The 24,542-nt window shown below is 35.7% G+C and overlaps 1 protein-coding gene across 4 annotated transcripts in view; it reads left to right on the forward strand.

Moving 5' to 3' along the window:
- Positions 1-24,542, forward strand: part of PKHD1L1 (PKHD1 like 1) — a 159,335-nt gene that overhangs the window by 21,096 nt on the left and 113,697 nt on the right. For all 4 annotated transcript variants that reach the window (XM_078441749.2, XM_078441751.2, XM_078441750.2 and 1 more), the window contains exons 10-21: positions 3,264-3,334; positions 4,762-4,872; positions 8,024-8,113; positions 10,189-10,457; positions 12,244-12,335; positions 15,364-15,523; positions 15,828-15,963; positions 16,774-16,917; positions 18,853-19,010; positions 19,992-20,105; positions 22,074-22,223; positions 23,236-23,360. In XM_078441749.2, coding sequence (XP_078297875.2) covers positions 3,264-3,334; positions 4,762-4,872; positions 8,024-8,113; positions 10,189-10,457; positions 12,244-12,335; positions 15,364-15,523; positions 15,828-15,963; positions 16,774-16,917; positions 18,853-19,010; positions 19,992-20,105; positions 22,074-22,223; positions 23,236-23,360 — 1,620 coding nt within the window. The remainder of the gene's footprint in view (positions 1-3,263; positions 3,335-4,761; positions 4,873-8,023; positions 8,114-10,188; positions 10,458-12,243; positions 12,336-15,363; positions 15,524-15,827; positions 15,964-16,773; positions 16,918-18,852; positions 19,011-19,991; positions 20,106-22,073; positions 22,224-23,235; positions 23,361-24,542) is intronic.

Here is a 24,542-nt window from a genome sequence, read left to right on the forward strand (position 1 = left end):
AAAGAACCCTTTTCAGTATCACAGTCAAAGATTGACTTGTTGTTTTAGGTAATGCTAGATTTCCCAACAGCTGAAAGGCTGTGTCTGAGGCACAAATTGGAGAAAGGGAGTTATATGTAGATATCCTACATCCTAATTTCACTAAGAAAGACTACCATATGTTTATAGAAATATCAGAATATGCAAATCTCAACACATGTTGCAAACCTCATATTACAGATAATAAAGAACATTTAGTCGCAGGCATGGTACTAAGCACTTTACATATATTGTCTAGTTGAATTCTCCCAAGAACCTATGAAATTGAGTGTTACCATCTCCCCTGTGTTGCACACTGGGGACAATGAGGCTCAGGAATGTTGAGTAATTTGCCCACGGATATTCAGCCAGTTGGAAGGAGTGCTGGAATGTGAACCCACACAGCTTAACTCCAGCCTCTGAGCATTCCGTTCCAGTGCTCTGCAAAGAGTGGTGGAGGGTTACAGCCATAGAACCACCATTGGATCACTACGTAACATCCTGATCCAGAATTCTTTGACCATGGCAGGATTACCCCACCTCTCTGTGCATTTGTAAATGTGTGGGACATCTGTTGGCTGTCACACTAACTGGGGCATGCTAATGGCCTTTTATGGGCAGGACCAAGATGTGCCAAACCTAAATGAATTATTCTGCCCAATGTATCATAGTGTCTTCCAATGAGAAAATGAGCCAGTTAACAGAAATCCAAATAAATCATACTATCAAGCCATCCAATACTAACATAGCTGTAGTAGATCAATAATAGGATAAGTCTTTTGATTTCTTTTTTGTTTCTGAAGAGAGATGAATGATTAGAAAAGATTGAAAAAAGATGAAAAAGATTGAGAAGAATGGCAATATTACAATCAAAGTAGGTGTTATTCCTCACAGACTGCAAAATAAGGATGATGTTTGATCCTTTCATGCATAGAACCGTAATTGAGTTGGTGAGACCAAATCCATTATCATTGTATTTGAGGATCATCTGGTTCCAGACATCCAGAAGGAATAGGTTTATAACAAAGTGATGATTGGATTGCATACTTTATTATAGACCAATACAGACTGGACCAAAACCATGAAGAATATTATTCAAGGGCAGACCATAGTGGATGGCATGTAAATGGTACTATGACTCACTGTTGTGATTTCCATGGGGCAAATGACATAGTGTCCCATGATTTACCAGCTTTTTTTTTCAGCAGGGACAGTACCTACATATGTATATAGGCAATAGGATTTTATTGAAAAAATTAGAAAATCATGTTAGAAGCAGTAATTACTGAGTTTTAAATGATTTCTTGAAACATATTTGCTTTTTTTTAATGCCACTGCCATTCTTCTTCAGGTGAAAAAGATGAATTCTTAGTTCTGAGTCTGTGTGAAAGGTATTAATTACCAAATCCATCATAGATTTCTCAGAGAAATAATTATCTAAAAATAGGTTTGAGTGATCAAGCTTGAATGTGATTGATAAGTATATATAAATCAGCATGTTGCATTAACAAGCCCTAAACTTTCAATTTTAAAAAGCCAGCAAATTTGCACGTAATATAGGCAAAAATATTGCTTAAAATAGTTGATTCTGTGATCTTGGTGTATAATTCCTTTTTTTTTTTAAAGCCAGTAGCTTTTCTTTTGTATTAATGTCTCAGAATTGAGGAAACTGTGTTTCTATATAAAACAATCTTAGGACTTTAAGGTAACTGGTAAAAATATGGCATATACTTTTTAAAAGCCTAGTTTTACGATTACATGGCATTAAAAAGTTAAATCATTTTATAAATTAAAAAATCCATATTTTACAAATTTCAGGAGTCTTCCTGAATATCAAATGAACCAATTAAAGACCATCGTGGCTTCCATTCTCTATTTCTTTTAATAGTTCACCTTCTCTCCTCTATTACCCCAAGTTCAAACAACAGCTGTTCCAAACTGATAAGGTTCAGATGAGGCTGTCTTAATTGAGAAATGCCTAGTCATTATCAATGAATTAGTGAAAATCACCTCAGTGTCATACCAAATAAATTACATTCAAATTTTATTTCAGGAGGCAATTTTCCCACCAACGTAAGAAGCAGGGTTAATTTTTCAGACGCAGGATCTGGCCACAGACAATATTTTTGGAGCTGGCATCATTTCAGATCTTTGAGAAATCAATTGAAAGGCTTATAGCATACAAACATGAATCCAGTATGAACTTCTTAAATAACTAACTTAGCATTCAGTATTTGCAGAGACCCTTTAGTCTTGCAAATGTGGATCATAGTGCTTGGGTCAGATTTGTAGTTCACTGCTGGTCTCAACCACAAGATTTGCCTTATCCTTTTAGATTCTAGTTTGGTGTGTTAGAAATATAATGAATGGGCTTTCAGTCTTAATATTTGAATTTCTTAACTTATCTAATTATGAATTACATTGAGGTAATTAAGGGAACAGCATTTAATTTCTAGGATCAGATTCCTTACCGTCCATGCTCTCCAGGCTATGAAAGTGCAAATCTTATGTCTGTCAAAAAATGTGAATAAGTTCTATGTTTGTGAAGGGTGACTTAACTCTGGTGCGTTACTGTTAACCTGCTTTCATTCATTGTGCTTTCATGCAGATTAGTGAGTGGCAGGAGAAGAGAACTGTGTAGGATACAGGATAGGAGCCAGAGGTCAGGACTCAACTTGCCTGACTTCAAATTCTATTTCTACCACTTACTCTCCATGTGATTTTGAGTAACAGAAGTAGATTCTCTGACTTGTACCTACCTCATGGGGTTAATGTAAGGATAAAATGGCATAGTAAGTTTAAAGCTTAAAAAATCTTAGATTAAAAGCTTAAAAACCTTAGCATGATATCTGATAAGTGTTCAGTAATGTTAGTTACTCTGATGTCAAATGGGTTATAAGAGAGGACAGACAAGGGCCGTCAACACAAGAGTCTGCATGAAGGGTGATCCTATTTTTTTACATTAATATGAATTCTTTACTGAGGTATAATTTGCATATAATAAAATGTACATAATTTAAGTGTGCAGTTTAGTAAGTTCTGACAGATGACTACTTGATTTGTATACTGTTATATTTATGTAACCAATAAGTACATCAAGATATAGAACAATTTTTATCTTCCCAAAATGTTCTGTCCAGCTCTCTTGCAAATTATGACATGATTTATATCACTAAAAAAATAACATTTTCCTAAAGTAAAGTTTATTTTAAAGTAAGGATTTTTACTTTTTTTTTTTTACACAGGAGTTTCCCACAAAAAATGGCATATTTTGTTTCTTCTCTAAATAAAATTTCAATGTTTCAAACATATGCAGGTATGTGACCTGTGTGTGTGTGTGTGTGTGTGTGTGTGTGTGTGTATGTGTGTGTGTGACAGAGAGAAAGAATGAGAGAGACAGAAGGGGGATATGTGTGCTTTCATCAAATCGAAGATAATAATGATTTAAGGGTACTATATTAATTTATGTATTGCTAAGAAAGGAAAAGCACACAAGATGGGGAGCCTAATAGGAAGCCCTGACATTAAGCTAAGTCCCTGAAAACTATATTTTAATATTTATTTATTTTTGAGGCAGGGAGAGAGAATGTGAGTGGAGGAGGAGGGTCAGAGAGAGAGGGAGACACAGAATCTGAAGCAGGCTTCAGGCTCAGCACAGAGCCAACGTGGGGCTTGAACTCACGAACCGTGAGATCATGACCTGAGCTGAAATTGGACGGTTAATGGACTAAGCTACCCAGGCACCCCTGAAAACTATATTTTAAATAGAAGGTTGAAAAACCAAGGGAAAGACAGAAGAGAAATTTGCATGTCTCTGCTTGGGCTGTGGGTTGAGGGAGGAAAAAAAATTCTCCACTGTCAGTTTAATCTACGAGGCAGTACTCTCAGATTTATGGTCTCGGTATGGTCCAAAAGAATCCTCAAGCAGATTATAATTTATTGTAATTTACAGAAATCTCAGGTTGGTAGACTCCTAGGAGAGTGTCAAAAGCAAACACAAACCCTCCTGGAAGAATTACACTTCAGTCCAGGTCAGGAGTGATTGATGGAATGGCACATTCAGATTTCAGAGATGTTCAAACGTGAAGAAAAGTGTCTTGGAATCAATCACATATGACATATCCTGGCTTTTTCTATTTAATGTGAAACTCACATGTAAAAATACAAAGAACTTTGATAGATAGAACTAATAAGAATAAATTTCAATAAGAATCTACCATATATCATGCACTGGCTGTTTTACTAATATACCTAAAATTTTTATATATGAAGCCAGAAGACTTCCAATCATAGTTAATGCATTACCATATGAGAAAAATACAAATATAAGATGTTGGCCCAGAAATAGAAGAAAAACTTATTATTTAAGAACATAGGGGTAAAGAGGCTGTTCTCTTGCCTTCCTGTGTTTTTTCTTTGTTTGAATCAAACAACTCTGCTCAGCCCAGGTTTTCCTTAATTTCTGCATTCTCCATTACCAGTATCTCTTTAGTACCAGTCAGCACTAAAGACTGGTTCCCACGAGATGTAGGTCTCTGTGAGAGCCATATTAATTGTCCTTTTTGCAGGGTTGCACCAGAGACCAAATTGAAACATTTAATTCATTCATTTAGTAATCCAGTGCCTGTGCTGTGCTATGTGCCAAGGCTAGGTAATCTAGAAAATTTATAAAACTCAAGCATTTGGGTTTATGTGTAATGTTCATGAAATTTTATTTAATGTGTTTCTCCTCCCTCTCTCCAGAGGTCACTATGATTTCCCCATCACGAGGAAGCATTCAAGGTGGCACCATGCTAACAATAAGTGGACGATTCTTTGATCAGACAGATTTCCCAGTCAGAGTTCTAGTTGGAGGTATTTCTTATGACTTTTAATATATTACATTATAAGAATAGATCCTAGCTTTTAAATAATTTGTAAGCAGAATAATAGTCTTTTTTCAATTAATGTCTTACATTTATTTAAGTTTATTTATTTATTTTGAGAGAGAGTGCAAGCTTGAGCCAGGGAGGGGGAGAGAGAGAAAGAATCCCAAGCAGGCTCTGCGTTGTCAGCAGAACTGTGACATCATGACCTGAGTAGAAACCCAGAGTTGGACACTTAACTGACTGGGCCGCCCAGGCACCCCCTTAATGTCTTACTTTTAAAGCTGAGTATTTTCACATGGGCATTTGGTTTTGGGGCTTGATACTTTACCCATTGCTACTTTTCAGTGAGGGCTATTTCTTGCAGCCTTACCTGACCAGGACTTGGGCTCTGAGTTCATCACCAAAGGACATTGTGTGGTAGCATCGTAGTTGCCATCCACAAATTCCCCACCATACTTTGAGACACATATACCCTCTATTTAGCAAACTTTTAAATGCCTTTCTTGAACTGTTGTATAATTCTCAGGGGGTTGGTTATGGGGAAATGTAAAGTACATGGGGATACTCTTCTCATTCCCTTTTCACTGACTGTGTTTTATCTGGACATCAGGAATCACTGATGATGTTGGCTCTGGAAAGAGCATGAATGTGTTCTATCTTTACAAATGTACATAGGGCTTGGTTCTCTCGTTATACATCATTTTTATGTGTCTGTCTGGTTGAGACCAGTTCAAGGCAGGGAGCTGTGTAGCTCAAAAGGAGATAGAGGATGAATGTAATAGAGGGGATCTGCCCACTTGGTCATAATGATCTTACCTACCTTGATGAGCAGAGGACTGCATGTCTGCCCATGCAATTGGGTACATACTTTTTCTGATACAGCCCTCTGCCATGGTACTTTCTACTTGTAAGGAATATACCCATGAGCCAACCAAAATGTGATTTGAAGAAAAGAAATTAATATAAAATAACCTCATCTAACATTTATATCTCTATCTCTATGAATCCTTACTGATCACCTGCATAAATATTAAAACTGAGGCAATAAGATTTTTAAATATCATGTATGTTATTTTGAAGTTTATATATAAATGTTTCAAATATTAAAACCAAGAACATAAAATATTTTTAATTTATATACTGTGTTTTAGGATCTGATATTGTGATACAGTTGACATACAAATATAACTATAGCATGCTAAATTTTTATGGTACTTCATTGCCATTAATGTGGCAACCAGGTTTAAGATTTTAAATCCTCAGTAATTCCTTTTTCTTTTAACTTGTTACTTTTTTTAAAAGGTGGTTTTTTTTTGCATTTTTTTAAATATAATTTATTGTCAAATTGGTTTCCATACAACATCCAGTGCTCATTCCAACAAGTGCATGCCTTAATCCCCATCAACTATTTAATCCATCCCCCATCCACCTCTCCTCTGGTAACCATCAGCTTGTTTTCCATAGTTAAGAGTCTGTTTCTTGGTTTGCCTCTCTCTCTCTCTCTCTCTCTCTCTCTCTCTCTCTCTCTGTTTTCCCTTTGCTTGGTGGTTTTTCTCTTAAATTCCACATATGAGTGAAATTATATGGTATTTGTTTTTCTCTGACTTATTTTGCTTAGCATAATACTCTCTAGCTTCATCCGCGTCATTCCAAATGACAAGATTTCATTCTTTTTATGGCTGGGTAATATTCCATTGTGTGTGTGTGTGTGTGTGTGTGTGTGTGTGTGTGTGTGTGTGTATACCATCTCTACTTTATCTTTTCATCACTTGATGGACACTTGGTCTGTTTCCATAATTTGGCTATTGTAGATAATGCTGATATAAACATTGGGGTGCATGTATCCCTTTGAATTAGTATTTTTGTATTCTTTGGGTAAGTACCTAGTAGTGCAATTGCTGGATCATAGGATAATTTTTTTTTAACATTTTGAGGAATCTTGTTCTGTTTTCCAGAGTAGCTGCATCAATTTGCATTCCCACCAACAGTGCAAGAGGTTTCCCCTTTCTCCACATCCTTGCCAATAGCTGTTTCTTGTGTTGTTGATTTTAGCCATTTGACAAGTGTGAGGTGATATTTCATTGTAGTTTTGATTTGTATTTCGCTGCTGATGAATGATGTTGAGCATCTTTTCATTGGTCTTTTGGCCATTTGTGTGTCTTCTTTGGAAAAGTGTCTATTTGTGTCTTCTGCCCACTTTTTAATTGGATTGTTCATTTTTTGGGTGTTGAGAAATCGTCAGTAATTTCTTGAAAATAATGATTTGTTTATGTATCTTTCCCTTGCTCCAAACAAAATGGGCTAAGCTGGTTTAATATACTGTTCAAATGCACTGTTTTCTAGTTCAATTACCTTGCATTCACAGAGCGTTCAAAATCATGACAGGTAGTGTTGAAGTATGTTTTCCAGGCCACCAGGCAAGACTTGGAAAAGATACCTTCCTCCATTTGCTAACCCTTGCCTCACTTTTCATGGGCTGTGATTCCCATGTCAGTAAATACTTAATGGACTCACCTTACATTAGGCTCTGACTGTGAGGGACACTTGGAAGTCTAAACCATAGACTCTTTGTTCAATTCAAATTGTGCTTTTGTATAAGTATAATCATTCTCATTTAGACCCTGTCTGTTTTGGTTTCAGTCTGCCTGTGAAAATACCATTTACAAATTATTATCTCTGTTGTTTTCATTTGGAGAACTTGGACTATAGGGCCATTTTATTTATTTATCTTACCTAAGAGGGCTGGGATCATCTGCTATTGCAGATTCTGAACATCATGAGTTTATTCAGCACCTTTTCTGTAGGAGACAAAATAGAAAGCTTCACTTTGGACTCAGAGTGAAATCTCTTACAGTGACATAGTTTTATCATTTTTTAAAAATTTGTTTCTCAGAAATTACAAAATTTTCTAACTCAGGCTTGTGATGTTTTGCCAGGAAAACATTACCATGTAAAAGTATGACAATTAATGAGTGATAAGCTTTCATGGAGAACATATAAAGGAAATGAAGAACCCCCAGCTTTGTTTCTTTGCTTATGCAACTTGGTTTTTATCAAAAAAGTATTTCAAGATAAGCTGATTGTGATTCACATTATGGAGCTCTGTAGTAATAGCTTTACACCTTGCTTCTTTCTAGGCCAAGCCTGTGATATTTTGAATGTCACAGAAAATAGCATATGCTGCAAGACACCCCCTAAACCTGATGTTCTCAGAACTGTATATCCAGGTAAGTTACCAGAAGAGAGAACAGCCATTTCTGCATTTATGTAAGAAGACATATATCATTAGGGCTTTAGTACATTCAGGCTGCTAAAACAGAACACCATAGACCAGGTAGCATATAAACAACCAACATGTGTATCTTACAGCTCTGGAGGCTGGGAAGTCCCAGATCATGGTACCAGCAGATTGGATGAAGGCCTGCCTCCTCATAGATGGCACCTTCTTGGGTCTAGAGAGCTCTGTGGGGCCTCTGTTATAAGGACTCTAATCCCATTTATGAGATTAGGTCCAATCTCATGACCTAAACAACCTCCCAAAGGCCCCCCCTGCTAATAACATCACATTGGGCATTAGGTTTCATTATACAAGTTTTGGAAGGGATACAAATATTCAGCCCATAACAATTAGTAACAAAAAATATTTGAACTATTTAGAATTTGTGGTGAGAATTATAATAAATTTCTTCCTAGTTTTTGGATCAGGAAATATTTGCATTAAAATAGCTGCATCAGGGGCGCCTGGGTGGCGCAGTCGGTTAAGCGTCCGACTTCAGCCAGGTCACGATCTCGCGGTCCGTGAGTTCGAGCCCCGCGTCAGGCTCTGGGCTGATGGCTCGGAGCCTGGAGCCTGTTTCCGATTCTGTGTCTCCCTCTCTCTCTGCCCCTCCCCCGTTCATGCTCTGTCTCTCTCTGTCCCAAAAATAAAAAAAAATAAAAAAAAAAAAAAAAAAAAAAAAAAAGTTAAAATAGCTGCATCAAAGCTGCACCATGCCTAAATTCCTCAGACACCCTACTGAAAACAATACATCTCTATTGAATGAGTTCAGTGGTGAGTTTATTTAAAATTAAATGAGATTACTAAATGTTGGTGCAGGCTACATGGAAATTGTATAAATGCCTTTCTGTGGTTAAAAAATAAATGGGAGAGGTTAAATCCTTACTTGTCTGGAATGTTTTAAGAGTGATAACGGGATGGGAGAAAGGGGACTCAAAATTCTTTCCAGACTTTGGCCTGTGACCAAAGTGACATCAGCAGTGATAGCACTGAGAGGCTGTGCCTGGATCTGAGGGTGTGTTTCTCATATCTTGTGCACAAAGTGAAATTGATTTATAACTGTATCACTGGTTGGTATTTGGAGCCAAGAAAATTACATTTATCAGCCTCTTAAATTTCCTTGTTTTGGATGACTTTAGAAAAAAATGACCAGTTTCAGAAGAGAATTTTGATAATCACAGTTGGTAACTTTAAAGAGAGTTGTGTATATCAGAGCACACTGCTGGTGCAGAAGTTTCAGACGCACAAACTTCTCTCTGAACAAACTCCGCTGAAGAGGAGGAGCCTTTGTTTTCTAGATCCAGCCGCTCCAGAACAGCTTAAGGCTGCTGAAAGAAGGCATGTGTCTGATTGTTGTGTTTCAAGGAAGAGAAAAAAAAAAAAAAGTGAGATGGCTCCCTTATGATTAGGAAAAAACTTTTAATTACAGAGTTTACATTGGCAAGTGTAGGTTCACTTTAATGATAATTCTCTCTGATTCTGTCCAAGAAGGAGATGAATTCATAGCAGATGTAATGTCAAAAAGAAGAACAAATAATGACAAATCTTAAAGCCAACACTGTCTGTTCCTTGATTACTTGTAAACCATTAGTAGAGTAACTTTTGTTAGAGTAATCAGGCAAAGGTTTTGAAATCAAATGGTCTGAACCGTGAAGTTTTGAGATTTAACTATATAAAACAACATGAGTCATGTCATAGGTAATAATTATTATATTATTATCTTAAGTAAAGCACTAATATCTAATCCCCATAGCAACCACACAAATAGTAATATCACTCCTATTTCACATATGTAGAATCTGAGGTGCAAATATATGAAGTAATCATAAATAAATTGTAGACTATCTTAACAGCACTCTAAACTGTGGATACAGGTATATGTACAGGTATGTGCAATTGTTTCGTTAACATGCATGCTCTAAAAATGTGAATAACAGTAGAATAATCTATAACTACCACCCACATAGAGGGCCATTGAGACACCACATCAAAATTCTGATGAGAATACTTTTTTGTTACATTCAGGTGGGAGAGGCCTAAAGCTTGAGCTCTGGAATAATAGTAGGCCAGTACATCTTGAAGAGATACTTGAATACAATGAGAAAACACCAGGGTACATGGGTGCCAGTTGGGTAGATTCAGCTTCCTATATCTGGCCTATGGAGCAAGATACATTTGTCGCACGCTTCAGTGGATTTTTGGTGGCTCCAGAATCTGATGTCTATAGATTCTACATTAAAGGTGATGACCGTTATGCCATTTATTTCAGCCAAACTGGACATCCAAAAGATAAGGTAAGGAAGACACAGAATACTATTCAACATTACAAAAGCGATATGGCAACCTTTATATGTATCTCATCTATTCTAATCCAAACCAATGCATATATTAAAAAGTTTATGAGAGATATTTTCATGTGATTGGGTTCTTGGCTGTTTTAACATGTGTTACATGAACTATAAAGTCATCATAGAAAACCCATGGCCTAAAAAAAAATGCTTTCCTGTATCTAAATTTGCTCTAGGAAGGGAAAAACATGCATATTTCCTTTAAATATCATTTTAATTATGGAAGAATTATAACCATACTTAGGCAATTTGGGAAAGAGTGAAAATATTTCACTATTCTACTACATCTATTTCACTGTTACTTGGTCATGACATTAAAGTCTATCATTTCTTTTTGTGTCTATTTTGTTTTTTTTTTTCAATAAAAAAATTTTTTAGCATTTATTTATTATTGAGAGACAGAGAGAGAACATGAGCATGGGAGGAAGAGACAGAAAGAGGAGGAGACACAGAATCTGAAGCAGGCTGCAGGCTCTGAGCTGTTAGCACAGAGCCTGATGCGGGGCTCGAACTCACAAACCGCAAGATCATGACCTGAGCTGAAGTCAGACACTCAACTGACTGAGCCACCCAGGCACCCCAACTTTGTTTTTTATATACATAAGATCACACATCCAATTTCATAGTCATTTTTGTCACATATAAATATTTTCACATTTTATTAAATAATTTACACAACACAATTTTTAATGACTGAAAAGTGTTTTATTGCATGGGTTTACTAAACCTGTATAACTTTGTGCATGTGGGTAAAGTTTTTAGTTTACTTCTGACTTTTCATGACCACAAATAATACTCCGTTGAACATTAGTGTTCATTAAATTATTCTGCATTTAAAAAATTTTTTTTTTCAACGTTTATTTATTTTTGAGACAGAAAGAGACAGAGCATGAACAGGGGAGGGGCAGAGACAGAGGGAGACACAGAATCTGAAACAGGCTGCAGGCTCTGAGCGGTCAGCACAGAGCCCGACGCAGGGCTCGAACTCACGGGCTGTGAGATCATGACCTGAGCCGAAGTCGGACGCTTAACCGACCAAGCCACCCAGGCGCCCCAAATTAGTCTGCATTTTAATTATTTCTTTAGGAGTTTTCATAAATGTGAAACTAATGAACCAAATCAAAAGAACATTTTATGACTCCATGTACATGGCAAGATTGCCCCCCAACCTGGAGGAACAAATTTAAATTGTTGCCTGTAATATATGACTTCTAATTTTACCATAGCTTTTCAGCACGTTTCCTCCAAAGATAGTATAATCTTTCCTGATGGGAAGCCCAGAATTTTCTCAATCTGGCATGCAGACCCATTTAGTGACCTTGGCATCTTTCAGACCTACTTTTGGTGATCTCTTGTAGATTAAACCCCTAAAACTTCTCCACAGAGCAAGAGGATGTTTTATTTAACAATATCAACCTTCCTCCTGGTATATATCTTTCTATTTTCCATCGCAGTACTAATTGTGGAAAAGCTGTGGTTTGTGTGTATTTATGGTATAGTGGTTCTGATGTTAGGTAAGGGTGGAAAGTATGAAGTGAACTTTGATAATTTTTAAACACTGGATTTCACCATGGATAACAGATCTTAGAAGAAAAATATGTAGTTTCACATTTTCTGTTCATGAAAGTTCTAGGACTGACAGAAATAATAAATGATAAACAAATGCTGAAAAGTTTATTAATAAGTTCTCCTCTCTCTCTCTCTCTCTCTCTCTCTCTCTCTCTGGGATAAGGTGAAGATTGCGTATCATTCTTCCAATGCCAACAATTATTTTTCCAGTCCAACACAAAGTTCAGATGACATTCATCTTCAGAAAGGAAAAGAGTTAGGTTTTTTAAATTTTCATTAAACTGTTATGTGGTATTTAAAAACTGTAAGTTTATATCTAAAAACATTGTCAATTTGTTTTATTGGTAGAAATGATGTTATTTCATTGGCTTAATTTATAATTGGTCATTCTCTATAATTTTATTAAAAATTGCTTCTGTAGTTCCAAGAATATTGACATTCATTTAACCAGGGAAATTTGAAATCTAAATATTTCTGTTGCAGAAATTATAATTTTGTGAAATTTACTTGATCCTGTTCTTAGTTTCTTACTAGGACCTTTCAGTCAATTCAGCCATCTAAGCTGAGCTCTTGAATATTTCTAGAGAAGAAACATAAAACCACATGAATTATTAACACAGCTAACATATATTTAATATTCACTGATTTAGATATTGGGCCAGGAAATTTAATACAAAAATATTCAAATCTAATCCCTACCCTTAAGGAGTATATCACTTAGTGCTGAAAGGTCAAGTCCAGGGAGAAAATGAGAGTTTCATTCAAATATGAGATACCATTCAAAAAGGCATACAGGATTCCTGGAAATCAAGAGGTAAAAGACATGATAAATTCAAAGTAGCTAAGTTACACGGAGATCTAAAGACTCTGTGATATCATCTTCCATTTATCATTTGTATGTGTTAGGTTTTGCTGCATAAGATACCACCCCGCCCCCCCAAATTTTGTAACTTAAGCAACTCAATTTTGTGATTGGCCAGGCAGTTCTTTTGGTTCTGTCTACTCTAGTTGGTGATGGATGGCCTAGGATGGCCTCACTTATATATCAGGAGCCTCAGTTGGCATGGCTGGAACTTAGATATTTGGGATGTCCCACTCCACATGGTCTCTCGCCTCCCAAGAGCTACCCCAGGCTTGTCAAATTTGTGAATGGGTTTCCAGCAGTGAAGAAAGAAATTCCTACTGTACATAATCTTTTTAAAGACTCTGCTTGTGTCACTTTTGCTAATATCCTGTTGGCCAAAGCAAATGGCCAAATCTAGATTCAAGGGGGGTGAAGAAATAGACTTCACTTCTAGATGGAAGGATATTGTTGTTTTTTTCCCCCTTCATTCTATCACACCATCTTTCCAGATATTGACAGCACCATGAAGATCTGTTGGAACTAGACAGAGAGGGTTGGGATTAAAGGTACCTGAAAGCAATTACGCTCAGTGTTCTCACTGAAATCTTAGTAATAATGACACGGGGAAAGTGTTCCATTCTTTCTATCCTCCTCCTTCTACTATCACTTCTTTATGTACTTAAACACTTGCTTTTTTAACCAGGATCAGTGGGCCAATTCAGGGTAAACGGAACACCTAATTAATCCCTACTGCTATTAAGTGTTAATACACTTTCAGGCTTTGCCTTGGCCGTGGAAAATGCATTTAGTTTACCTGCTTGGCAGGAGCGTAGAGCTTACATGAAAGTGAGCCCTAATACATCTGCTGTCTGCTTTCTGCAAGGCAGCTTGGAATTTACACACTGATACTTATAATGATGGCTGTGAATTTTGAAACTGAGGCCACTGTACTGGGCTTATTGCACAGTGGTCCCTAGACCTTTCCAAAGGTAGCTGCTCATTTGCCAAATTCATCCTACTCAGATAATATAGCCCCATCTCTAAGTGAATTTCTTTTTCATTACCCTGTTCTACTTTGAATCAGTTACTAATTTTTAATAATCCTTTAATCTTTAAAACTCTCTTAGTTTCTGTTATTCATATGAACAAAGAGAATTATATTTTTTACAGGATTTTGTGAAGATTAAATATGATGTCTATAAAGTGCTCAGTTTAGTGTGTGATACATAGAAAGTGCCTAATTAATATTTTTAAGCTGCTAACAGGGTACAGAATTTAATGGTTCTTCTCTGAGCCCTACTTCTTTTTTTTTTTTTAATTTTTTTTTTTTTAATTTTTATTTTATTTTTGAGACAGAGAGAGACAGAGCATGAACGGGGGAGGGTCAGAGAGGGAGGGAGACACAGAATCGGAAGCAGGCTCCAGGCTCTGCGCCATCAGCCCAGAGCCCGACGCGGGGCTCGAACTCACAGACCGCGAGATCGTGACCTGAGCCGAAGTCAGACGCTCAACCGACTGAGCCACCCAGGCGCCCCTGAGCCCTACTTCTTAGTATTGCCCACATTCATTTGGTAGAGCTGGCAAACAGATTCTCAGAGCAGCCAAGAGCCTGATGGAATCCTCCTGTATCAGTTCTATGAGGAGGATGACCCAGAGCCTCATCATCCTAGAAAGATGAGAGGTGATAAATGTCCCTCATTCAGTCTTTCATGAATTGTGAATATTTATTCTTCATATACAAAAGGGTATCTGTTAAACGATGTGAGGCAATTTAGAGGAACTCCCAGCTGGCCTCTCCAAAGATGGGAGCAATGGTGACATTGATTGAGATTTAAGTAGGTAACCAGTAGCTTTTCACTCACCTGTAACAGCCAGTCAGCAAATGCCTTATCCTGGACATGCAATTAGATGATCCAGCTTGTTGGAGAGGCCATGATCAATCTAATCAGTAATAGTTTCCTGAAGCAGTGTTTTATTTCCCCAGTTATAACTGGAGTCATTATTCAAGGAACTAGAAAGGAACTTCCATCCCTGACAACATTTAACCACTCAGATACAAAACATGATATGTCTAAGTTTGCCTGTTATTTTCTTATACACATTAGAGTATTTAAACTCTGTATGCCTTCTGTGTTTTATGCCAGGGAGTTTGCATTATAATCTACAATGTAATTTTGTTTTAAGCTCCTTGAGGATAGGATAGGGGAATGTATCTTTTTTCAATAAATATTTATTGACAAAACTGAATGAATTAGTCACGAATGGGGACAACTCTGTATCTCTAGTGCAGATACCCTACATAATTCATTTTATTTTAAAAAACTGCCATGAAAGTTTAATATTTAAAATCAGGGATACTACAACATAAATCATTTAATAGGCAGGTATTTTATATAGTGTTGAAATTTTATTCATTGGAAAAAATTTCATATTTTTCAGGTACTACATTGAAATCTTGCTGCAGGAGTATAGACTGAGTGCCTTTGTTGATGTTGGCTTGTACCAGTATAGAAATGTCTATACTGAGCAACAAACAGAAGATGCAGTAAATGAAGAACAAGTTATCAGATCCCAGTCGACAATTGTCCAGGAAATACAGGTTTGCTGTGAAGATAGATCTGCTTTGTAGAAAGTTAACGTTCCAAGATAGCTCTATTCAGTTATTAAATTTACTGTGGAAGATACTACTTGAGGGGAAAGCAGTCATGGAAAATTATTGACTTGTGGTTAGAAGTATCTGTATTATAAATGAAAGAGGCTGTTATTTGATAAGACTGAAACTTTAAAATATTTTATCATTTGCAGTAAAATAGAGCAATAAAGAAGCATTGAATAATTGACTATCATGCTTTTTAAATGTGCTTTTCTATACAGTGAAGGTTTTTTCTTTAACTGGGAAATAGGTTATAACATTGGAAAACTGGGAAAGAACTACTGCAAGGAGTGAAGTTCAAAAGATAACAGTAACCAGCCCATGTGTGGAAGCTAATTCATGTTCCCACTACCATTATAGATTAATCTATAACATGGAAAGAACTGGTAAGTTGCAAATAATAAAGGAGATTTCATGTCTCTTCATTTAGAGATGAAATTATAAAAATTTAGTCTAGTCTAGTTCTTTCTGGAAAATATTGTTTTAATAGTGTGCTAGACAAAGAAGCTAAAAATGTATTATGAAGAAAAACCTTTGGACTGGGATAAAAAATGGTATCAGTAAAAACAACTTCCTGGTATATACTATCATTTTCTTTTGTAATGATCACAATAAATGTATATCTAAGTGCATAGAAGGATTTTATGTATCTGTGACTCACAGGGATAAGTTAAGATAATAAGAATTAAATTCATCATTACAGAGAAGTAAATATTCCAATTTCTCAAAAAAAAGCTATGAGATACTAATTTATCTGTTAACAAAAACATTGAGTCTCTATATTTTATAATAAACCTGAAAATATAAGTTTTCTATTTCTGTTAATTGTTTTAATAAGTAAATATTAATGGGTGATTACTGTTTTCCAAATAGCTTATATAACAATAATAACAATGGTAATAACAATGCTTATTACCATGGGAATATTAAAACAATAAAATACGATCCTGATCTTTAGGAAATTACAATCCAATGAAGTAGTCACTATTATTGAACTCAAATTACTTTCAAAACACAATTTTATTAAATGATAATATATGATACAGACTACGGGTGCTTTAAAAATTCAAATATAAGACATCAGTGCTGGCTGTGGTTAGTGCAGAAAGATTGCAACTCTTTTCTTTTTTTTTTTTTAAATTAAGGCCCCTAATCATTTGCCTTTTTATTTTTATTTTTTTTTTAATTCATCCAAGTCTTGGTACCTGGTGATGCTTCTGACTTCATACTGCAATCAGCTTTAAATGACCTCTGGTCTATAAAACCAGATACAGTTCAAGTAATAAGAACACAAAACTCCCAAAGCTATGTTTACATGGTAACGTTTATATCAACTAGAGGTAAGCATGTATCTCATTTTGTACTTCTGTAAATTTTTCTCTAAGAAACAAATTTATATTCTCTAAAGCTCCACTGAAAAAATTAAAAACTCCATACTACGTGGCAATGAGAAAGAATGAAATATGGCCCTTTGTAGCAACGTGGATGGAACTGGAGAGTGTTATGCTAAGTGAAATAAGCCATACAGAGAAAGACAAATACCATATGTTTTTACTCTTATGTGGATCCTGAGAAACTTAACAGAAACCCATGGGGGAGGGGAAGGAAAAAAAAGAAAAAAAAGAGGTTAGATTGGGAGACAGAATCAAAGCATAAGAGACTCTTAAAAACTGAGAACAAACTGAGGGTTGATGGGGGGTGGGAGGGAGAGGAGGGTAGGTGATGGGCATTGAAGAGGGCATCTTTTGGGATGAGTACTGGGTGTTGTATGGAGACTAATTTGACAATAAATTTCATATAATAAAAAATTAAAAAAAGTAAAAAAAAAGTAAAAATTCCATAAAATGGCAGAGAAAGAAGTGGATTCATAGCCTTGATCACTTTTAGGAGAAATAGAAAATAAATGGTCAATTTTTTTTTCTATTGTAATTAAAATTTTAGTCCTATTTCAAGGAATGTACAGCTTCAATGCATGAGAAACACTATATATACCATAAATGCACTATCTGTATAATAGGCTACTTCATATTTAGAAAAAATAAGCAAAGATATGAATTCTGGAAATGAGCTTTAAGTAGTTAGCATGTCTTAGGAGACACTAGTCTAACCAGATCTTGCCTGATGAAAGGATTCTGTGGTCAAATCCACATGGGAAACTGCATAACCCAGCTTATCCTTGAAGATTGACAGGTCTCATTAGAATAATAAAATCCCTGAGAATTCCTACAGTGAGAAAAAAAAAAAAACATACAAAAACAAAAACTGAAAGAAAACATTTCACCTGTGTTTAAGACACCATTTACCAAAATTATTTTTACCTCTCTGTCCTTTTCAAGCAATAGCTATTAACTTCCTATTAATGTTTTGCATTTTCAAGTCTTAAAGTCAAGTTTAACGACCAAATTTAGTATTTGGGCTATGTAGTTCAAAAATAGGTCCCTGAATATGTATGTGTTTACTTTTCTTTGGGCAATAATTATGTTCCAATTCATTGTTTATTTCTCATTTTATAAAATTGTTTAATTTGCTTGTTGGATGGAGGGCAAAGAATTTCATTTAACATGAATTGAAATTCTAAAAATTTCCCAAAGTTTAGATTGTCAAAAATGCTGTATAAATGAAGATATGGTGATCCTTGTTCTCCGAGGAATACATCTATAGTTCAGAGAGAAATTTTACAGCTTCAGCAGCCTTAAGAAATATAGTACCAAAATCATAAGTACCAAATCAAATTCTAGGACTCTACCCACCAGAGGTCAGTGGGTTTCCAATGGTGAAGCATCTTCCCAAAGCAGAGATAAATCTGAGGACAAGCCCTTATTTCTCTTAAAGTGAGATTGTATTAACAGGCCTCCCAGGCCTCGGGCTATTTCCTGGAATTCAGTTTTGTACTGTATTCATGTTTAAAGAAAATAGCAATATCCCAACCTAGCCCTCTATACTATGATAATGGTACTGGGACAAAACGAAAAGAAGTTTTGGAATATCCCACTGGTCGTTGATCTTTACCTCATGGTCCCAATACCTCCTTTTGTTTATCCCGTAATACTTTATTTTAAGCCATGGATATCAAACCTTAAATGAATAGCACTTTACCTGCTATTTTGCTGTTTCTGCTACGGCTAAATCTTTAGCTCAAATTCAAGGATCCACATCTTCCCCATTCATCCCCCCTTTTTTTGTGATAATACAATAAAACCAATTTTGTTACTCATGGATATATTGGTATTTTATTAAATTAACATCTTCAAATCCTATTTGGTACTTCATCACAGGAGACTTTGATCTGCTTGGTTATGAAATGATTGAAGGGAACAATGTCACCCTGGATATTACAGAACAAATCAAAGGAAAACCCAGTTTGGACACATTCACACTAAACTGGGATGGAATCACTTCGAAACCTCTGACCCCATGGTCATCAGAAGCTGAAGTATGCTCTTAGCTAATTTATTAAATAGAAAGCTATTTAAATATCACCTTTCTAGTAAAACAAAAGAAAACAAAATAAACCCCACACTTTAAGGAGCGGTAATATACTCTTTTACTTGACATGATGTGTCGGAGCCAACCCATAGAGAGTGGAGAAGGGAGGAAACATCACAGAGACACAGGGGATGAAAGGGGGGGTTCTTAGATCTGTGCCAACAGGATCCATTGTATCTCTGTGTGGGGCAGCTGTTTTTGTAGAAAGAATGTTTGCTTGGGAGTTATTGAATTTTGACAACTATCTACACAATGAGTTTAGGTTAATATTTGTTTGATGATTAACATCTTTATCTCCTTAATTCTAAATGCTAATTATATCTGTGCTTTGCAAGAGAAGTAGATGTGGAAATTACAGGAAAACTTGTGAATAAATGTGTACCAATTCCTGTATAATCCAAGATCATTTATTATTTTTAAAATAACCATCAATACAGTCTTATAGTATCTGAATCTCTTCTTTTGAAAAACAGAATACATTGTATATTTTGTATATTGTATTTGCATATTTTGAAAAACAGAATACAGTGTATAGTTTTTTCCAGTTAATTTTGAGCTAATGGGGAAAACTATTCACTTGGAACCTGTTTAATTGAGTGCTAATTCATTTAGGTTTGCCTCATTGCCCTCTTTAAAAAAAACTACTAAACAAGTATGTCTACCTTACATAACAACGGTGTAAGCTAATGTTACCCAATTGGATGTAATTATTGTGATTCTAAAATAAAACTCTTGAAAAAGTCACTAGACACTAAAATTATTACATATTAACTTAAAATTATTTAGGAAATGATCTCATAATGATGGCTGAAGTATGGGAATTATGCAAATGTTCAATTATAACTAATTAGTGGAATGAGTAGTAATAGTATAAATGCTCTAACTCTTCATGAAAAAGAAGTTACTAAAGCTCATATTTTTAATTTAGTTTCAGGCAGCCGTAGAAGAAATGGTTACTGCCAAGTGTCCACTGCAAATTGCAAATTTTGAAGAAGGATTTGTTGTGAAATACTTTAGAGATTATGAGTCTGATTTTAACCTGGTATGGAATGTAAATGAACAGTGAAACTGACCAAATAAGAATTTGTATAAATGCTTGGAATCTTGTGATTCTCTTTGGACTAACATTAATTCCTATTGTCAAATTGCAAAAATAATTTGTTACGCATTTATTGGTAAGGTCTGCTTTATCATCTCCTTGCATTATAATGTGATTCATTTGTGAAATTCACCACATATGAATTTTCTCGATCAAGGGAAAGTAAGAAAGATGATGGACAATATAAGATCTATAGGGTGTTTTACTTGTTTACTTGGACGCAGAGTATATCCTGTTTCCTCATTGGCTTCTGAGCATATAATTTGTAGTAGAGCTTCCCTTGATTTTTGAGATTACCCTCTGGTCAATTAGTAAAATACTTGTCCTTATTTCTCTCTTGGTGAGGTATAAGAACTTTTCTTTGATGTACAGTAAAGAAAATTTCAGAATACTCTTATCTTCCTAATTCTTATTTTGAAAATCCGAGGAAGCCAGATATTCACCATTTCCAAATGAATACCATAAGAATAAGGACTATATAGGCTAGTGATTTGATTCAGATCAATACCTTAGAAATAAAAATGAATCCTTAAAGATATTTATCACATGCTTTAAATCACATGCTTTAAATCTGTTTAAATGAGCAGATTTATTAGTGAAAAAACAAGGAAAATCTTTCCATTTAATTGGCTCTCATTTCAAATTAATTTAATAAACATGCATGTACTTGGGTTCTCCTATCCTGAATGTAGTGCTAGCAGCCTTGGGAATTGCACAGTAATTTACACTATGCTCTTTCCTTTCTTCATTTCCCATCATCATCCTGGCACACATTCTTTGCTCTATCTTACTTTGATTATTTGCATTTCCCAGCACCATCTTCTTACATCCCTGCTTATTTCACTTATTTTACCCTCTCCCTGAAGCTCCTTAGTCCACCTTTCCTTTGAAATGAGTCTTGTTTATCTCTAAAGACAACTCATGTAATGCTTCCTCTGAGTTATCTTTCTTGATGCTTTATATGTGAGTTAGAGGCCTCTCTTCAACCTCATAATTATATATGTATAATACTTCAACATCAGTATTATAATCCTTAGTTCCTTTGTCCCAAACTTCATGGGATAGGAAATATCCCATATAGGGATAGTGTTCTTCACCACTTGAACCTTGAAGATTCAACAAAAAACAAATTAACAAACAATAACCTGGCACATAGTGAACACTGAATGAATATTTGTGGAGGGGTGCCTGGGTAGCTCAGTCGGTTGAGCATCTGACTTCCGCTCAGGTCGTGATCTTGGGAGTTTGTGAGTGTGAGCCCTGCATTGGGCTCTCTGCTGTCAGCACAGAGCCTGCTTCAGATCCTCTGTCCCTGCCTTTCTTTCTGTACCTCCCTCCCTCACTCTCTCTTCGTCTCCCTCAAAATAAATTAACTTTAAAAAAATTATAAAAAAATATTTGTGGAAGGAATGAATAAATATCCCTAAGAGTTCATGATATAAGGAGAAATAGGGGCGCCTGGGTGGCTCAGTCGGTTAAGCGTCCGACTTCGGCTCAGGTCATGATCTCACGGTCCGTGAGTTCGAGCCCCGCGTCAGGCTCTGTGCTGACAGCTCAGAGCCTGGAGCCTGTTTCAGATTCTGTGTCTCCCTCTCTCTGACCCTCCCCCGTTCATGCTCTGTCTCTCTCTGTCTCAAAAATAAATAAACGTTAAAAAAAATGATATAAGGAGAAATATAAGATTTAGGAAATAGCCAAATACAGGTACAAGGGATTATATGATTGTGGAGCCAAAGGAGTGATACGGGATGAGAGCATTAGACTTTCAAAGAAGAGAGAGAATATTTCAAGTTAAAGTGGTGTGGGAAGCAATGGATCCAAGTTGGAACTTGAACAAATTGGGTGGAGATGTGGGGGAATAAAGCAGGACAATAAGTCATGTTTTCATTTGAAATATTACTGTTTCTGTAGGAACATACTAACAGAGGGCAGAAGACAGCGGAAACTGATGCTTACTGTGGTCGTTATTCCCTGAAAAACCCAGCTGTTCTCTTTGACTCCACAGATGTTAAACCAAACAGACTACCATATGGAGACATTTTATTATTTCCTTATAATCAGGTGAACTCAACAAAATGATATGCTAATTTAATCTGTAAAATACCTTGATAATAAAATTTCCTGAAATATAAGACAGGGAAAACTGCTTGTCATGTGAAATCATGTCACATTAGACAGGTACTGTGGTTCACATTCTGGGGGCTTGTGATTTCCTCTTCTGTTGGTTTTCAAAAAAAAAAATGAAAAAAATATGTAATATCATGCACACGTATTCTGCTTTATCTTATAATTTCAGAGAAAATTACTTGCACATGAATTTAAATATTAAAACAATTAAAAATGTATAATCTCCTCAATGTATTTTATTTATTAAGAAGAAACAAAAATGGATAGCCATCATAGAGTGATCTTGGGTATCCAGTCAAGGAGAAGTGAAGGGAAAGCATGAGTAGAGATGGGAGTTTTAGGATAGGTATTTAAGATTGGCAATCATAGTCTTGTTTACCCTTTCTCTGGTTTTAAAATTCTCAGGTTGTGATATACATCCTCAAGTTCTAAGTTCTAAATATATTCGGTATGCTTAAGATGTTGTAGACCATTAAGATTGGTATTTAACTACCATTTTACAGTGACATGCATCTTTACCTCTAAATGCTTAGCTGCATTCACATCCCAATTAATCCACTTCAGTGTTTATCTCCTCTTTGTGTGTTTGGGCTTTTACATCCACTGTAGAGTTCACTTAGAGCTGGATTTAAATTTTACATTGCTACATGACTAAAGGGAGTGAATTATTTTCATTTTTTAAGGAAACCATATCTAAGAAAACAATCAGGAATTAATCCTTAATTGTAAGGTCGTTCAACTCCACTTCCTCTTCTAGAAAATCTTTCACAATTCTTCTATACCTAATTGGCTGAAATTAATTATCTCTGTCTCTGTGTTCTGAAATATTTTGTATGGAAAATTATCAATATTTATTTACTGGATTAGGTTGAGTTAACTTGAATTGCTATAAAACAACTTAAAGCTAAGATATTATTACTGATTTCTTTTTTAATTTTCTGTGTAGTTATGTTTAGCATACAAAGGATTCCTGGCAAATTATATTGCTCTAAAATTCCAATACCAAGACAGAAGCAAGATTACTAGAAGCAATGATATACAATTTACATATAACTTTACTAATGGAAACAAGTAAGTTACATTCTGTGAATGTAAAATGGAAGTTATAGTACAGTATATAACCTGAACATAAAACAAACCCACTCTTTGTTAACTTTTTAAATTTTTTTTCCACTTTTTGTTAGTTTGGGTTTTTTTGTTTTGTTTTCGAGAGAGAGTATGTACGCACACGAGCAGGAGGGGGGCAAAGAAAGAGAGGGAGAGAGAGAGTCTTAAGCAGGCTCCACACCCAACATGGAGCCTAACACAGGGCTCAATGTCACAACTATGAGGTTATGACTTGAGCCAAAAATCAAGATTTGGACGTTTAACTGACTGAGCCACCCAGATGCCCCACTTTTTGTTAGTTTTTGACAAATGCTGTGCAGCATAGATCTGACTGCCGTTTTCATGCCCTCTACATTAGCATCCTAACAGAAATAATTGTGGCAAAAATAAATAGATTATGAAAATAAGAATTGGTCTAGTGTTATCATCACCCATGACCATTGGAAAGGTAAAACAATGGTAAACCTTATAATTTAAATCATGTATTATTAAATCTAATAATGTTCCCACTTACTGAAGGCAGGTAGAAAGAGACTCCTTTATCACAATATTGTCATTAAGCTTTGATCACTGAAAACAAGGTGCTTTCTAGGTGTGAGCAGAGCAAATAAAATATTTCTTTTTTTTTTTTAATTTTTTTTTTAACGTTTATTTATTTTTGAGACAGAGAGAGACAGAGAGTGAACAGGGGAGGGGCAGAGAGAGAGGGAGACACAGAATCTGAAACAGGCTCCAGGCTCTGAACTGTCAGCACAGAGCCTGACGCGGGGCTCGAACTCACAGACCGTGAGATCATGACCTGAGCCGAAGTCGGACGCTTAACCGACTGAGCCACCCAGGCGCCCCTCAATGAATATTTCAAAATTAATGGAGAAGAGACACTTTTTAATGCTTGGTTTGCCAAAAGTTAGACACATAGAAATGCAAGCAGAGAAATATAAGGGAAGAAGGTAGATGTCTAAGAAAGCTATCTAATGACTATAATTGCCACACCCTCAAGCACAAGTTAGTTCTGCATAATTACGTTTTGTTTTTTATTATTATATCTTCTGAAATTTGTGTCAATCCACTTTTGTATTTCCACATAGAACACACATACAAATTTCACACACAATAGAGTCATAATGAAGACATACACATGCACAT

The sequence above is a fragment of the Panthera onca genome, chromosome F2, assembly GCF_046562875.1.
Source record: "Panthera onca isolate mPanOnc1 chromosome F2, mPanOnc1 haplotype 2, whole genome shotgun sequence".
Taxonomy (NCBI): Eukaryota; Metazoa; Chordata; class Mammalia; order Carnivora; family Felidae; genus Panthera; species Panthera onca.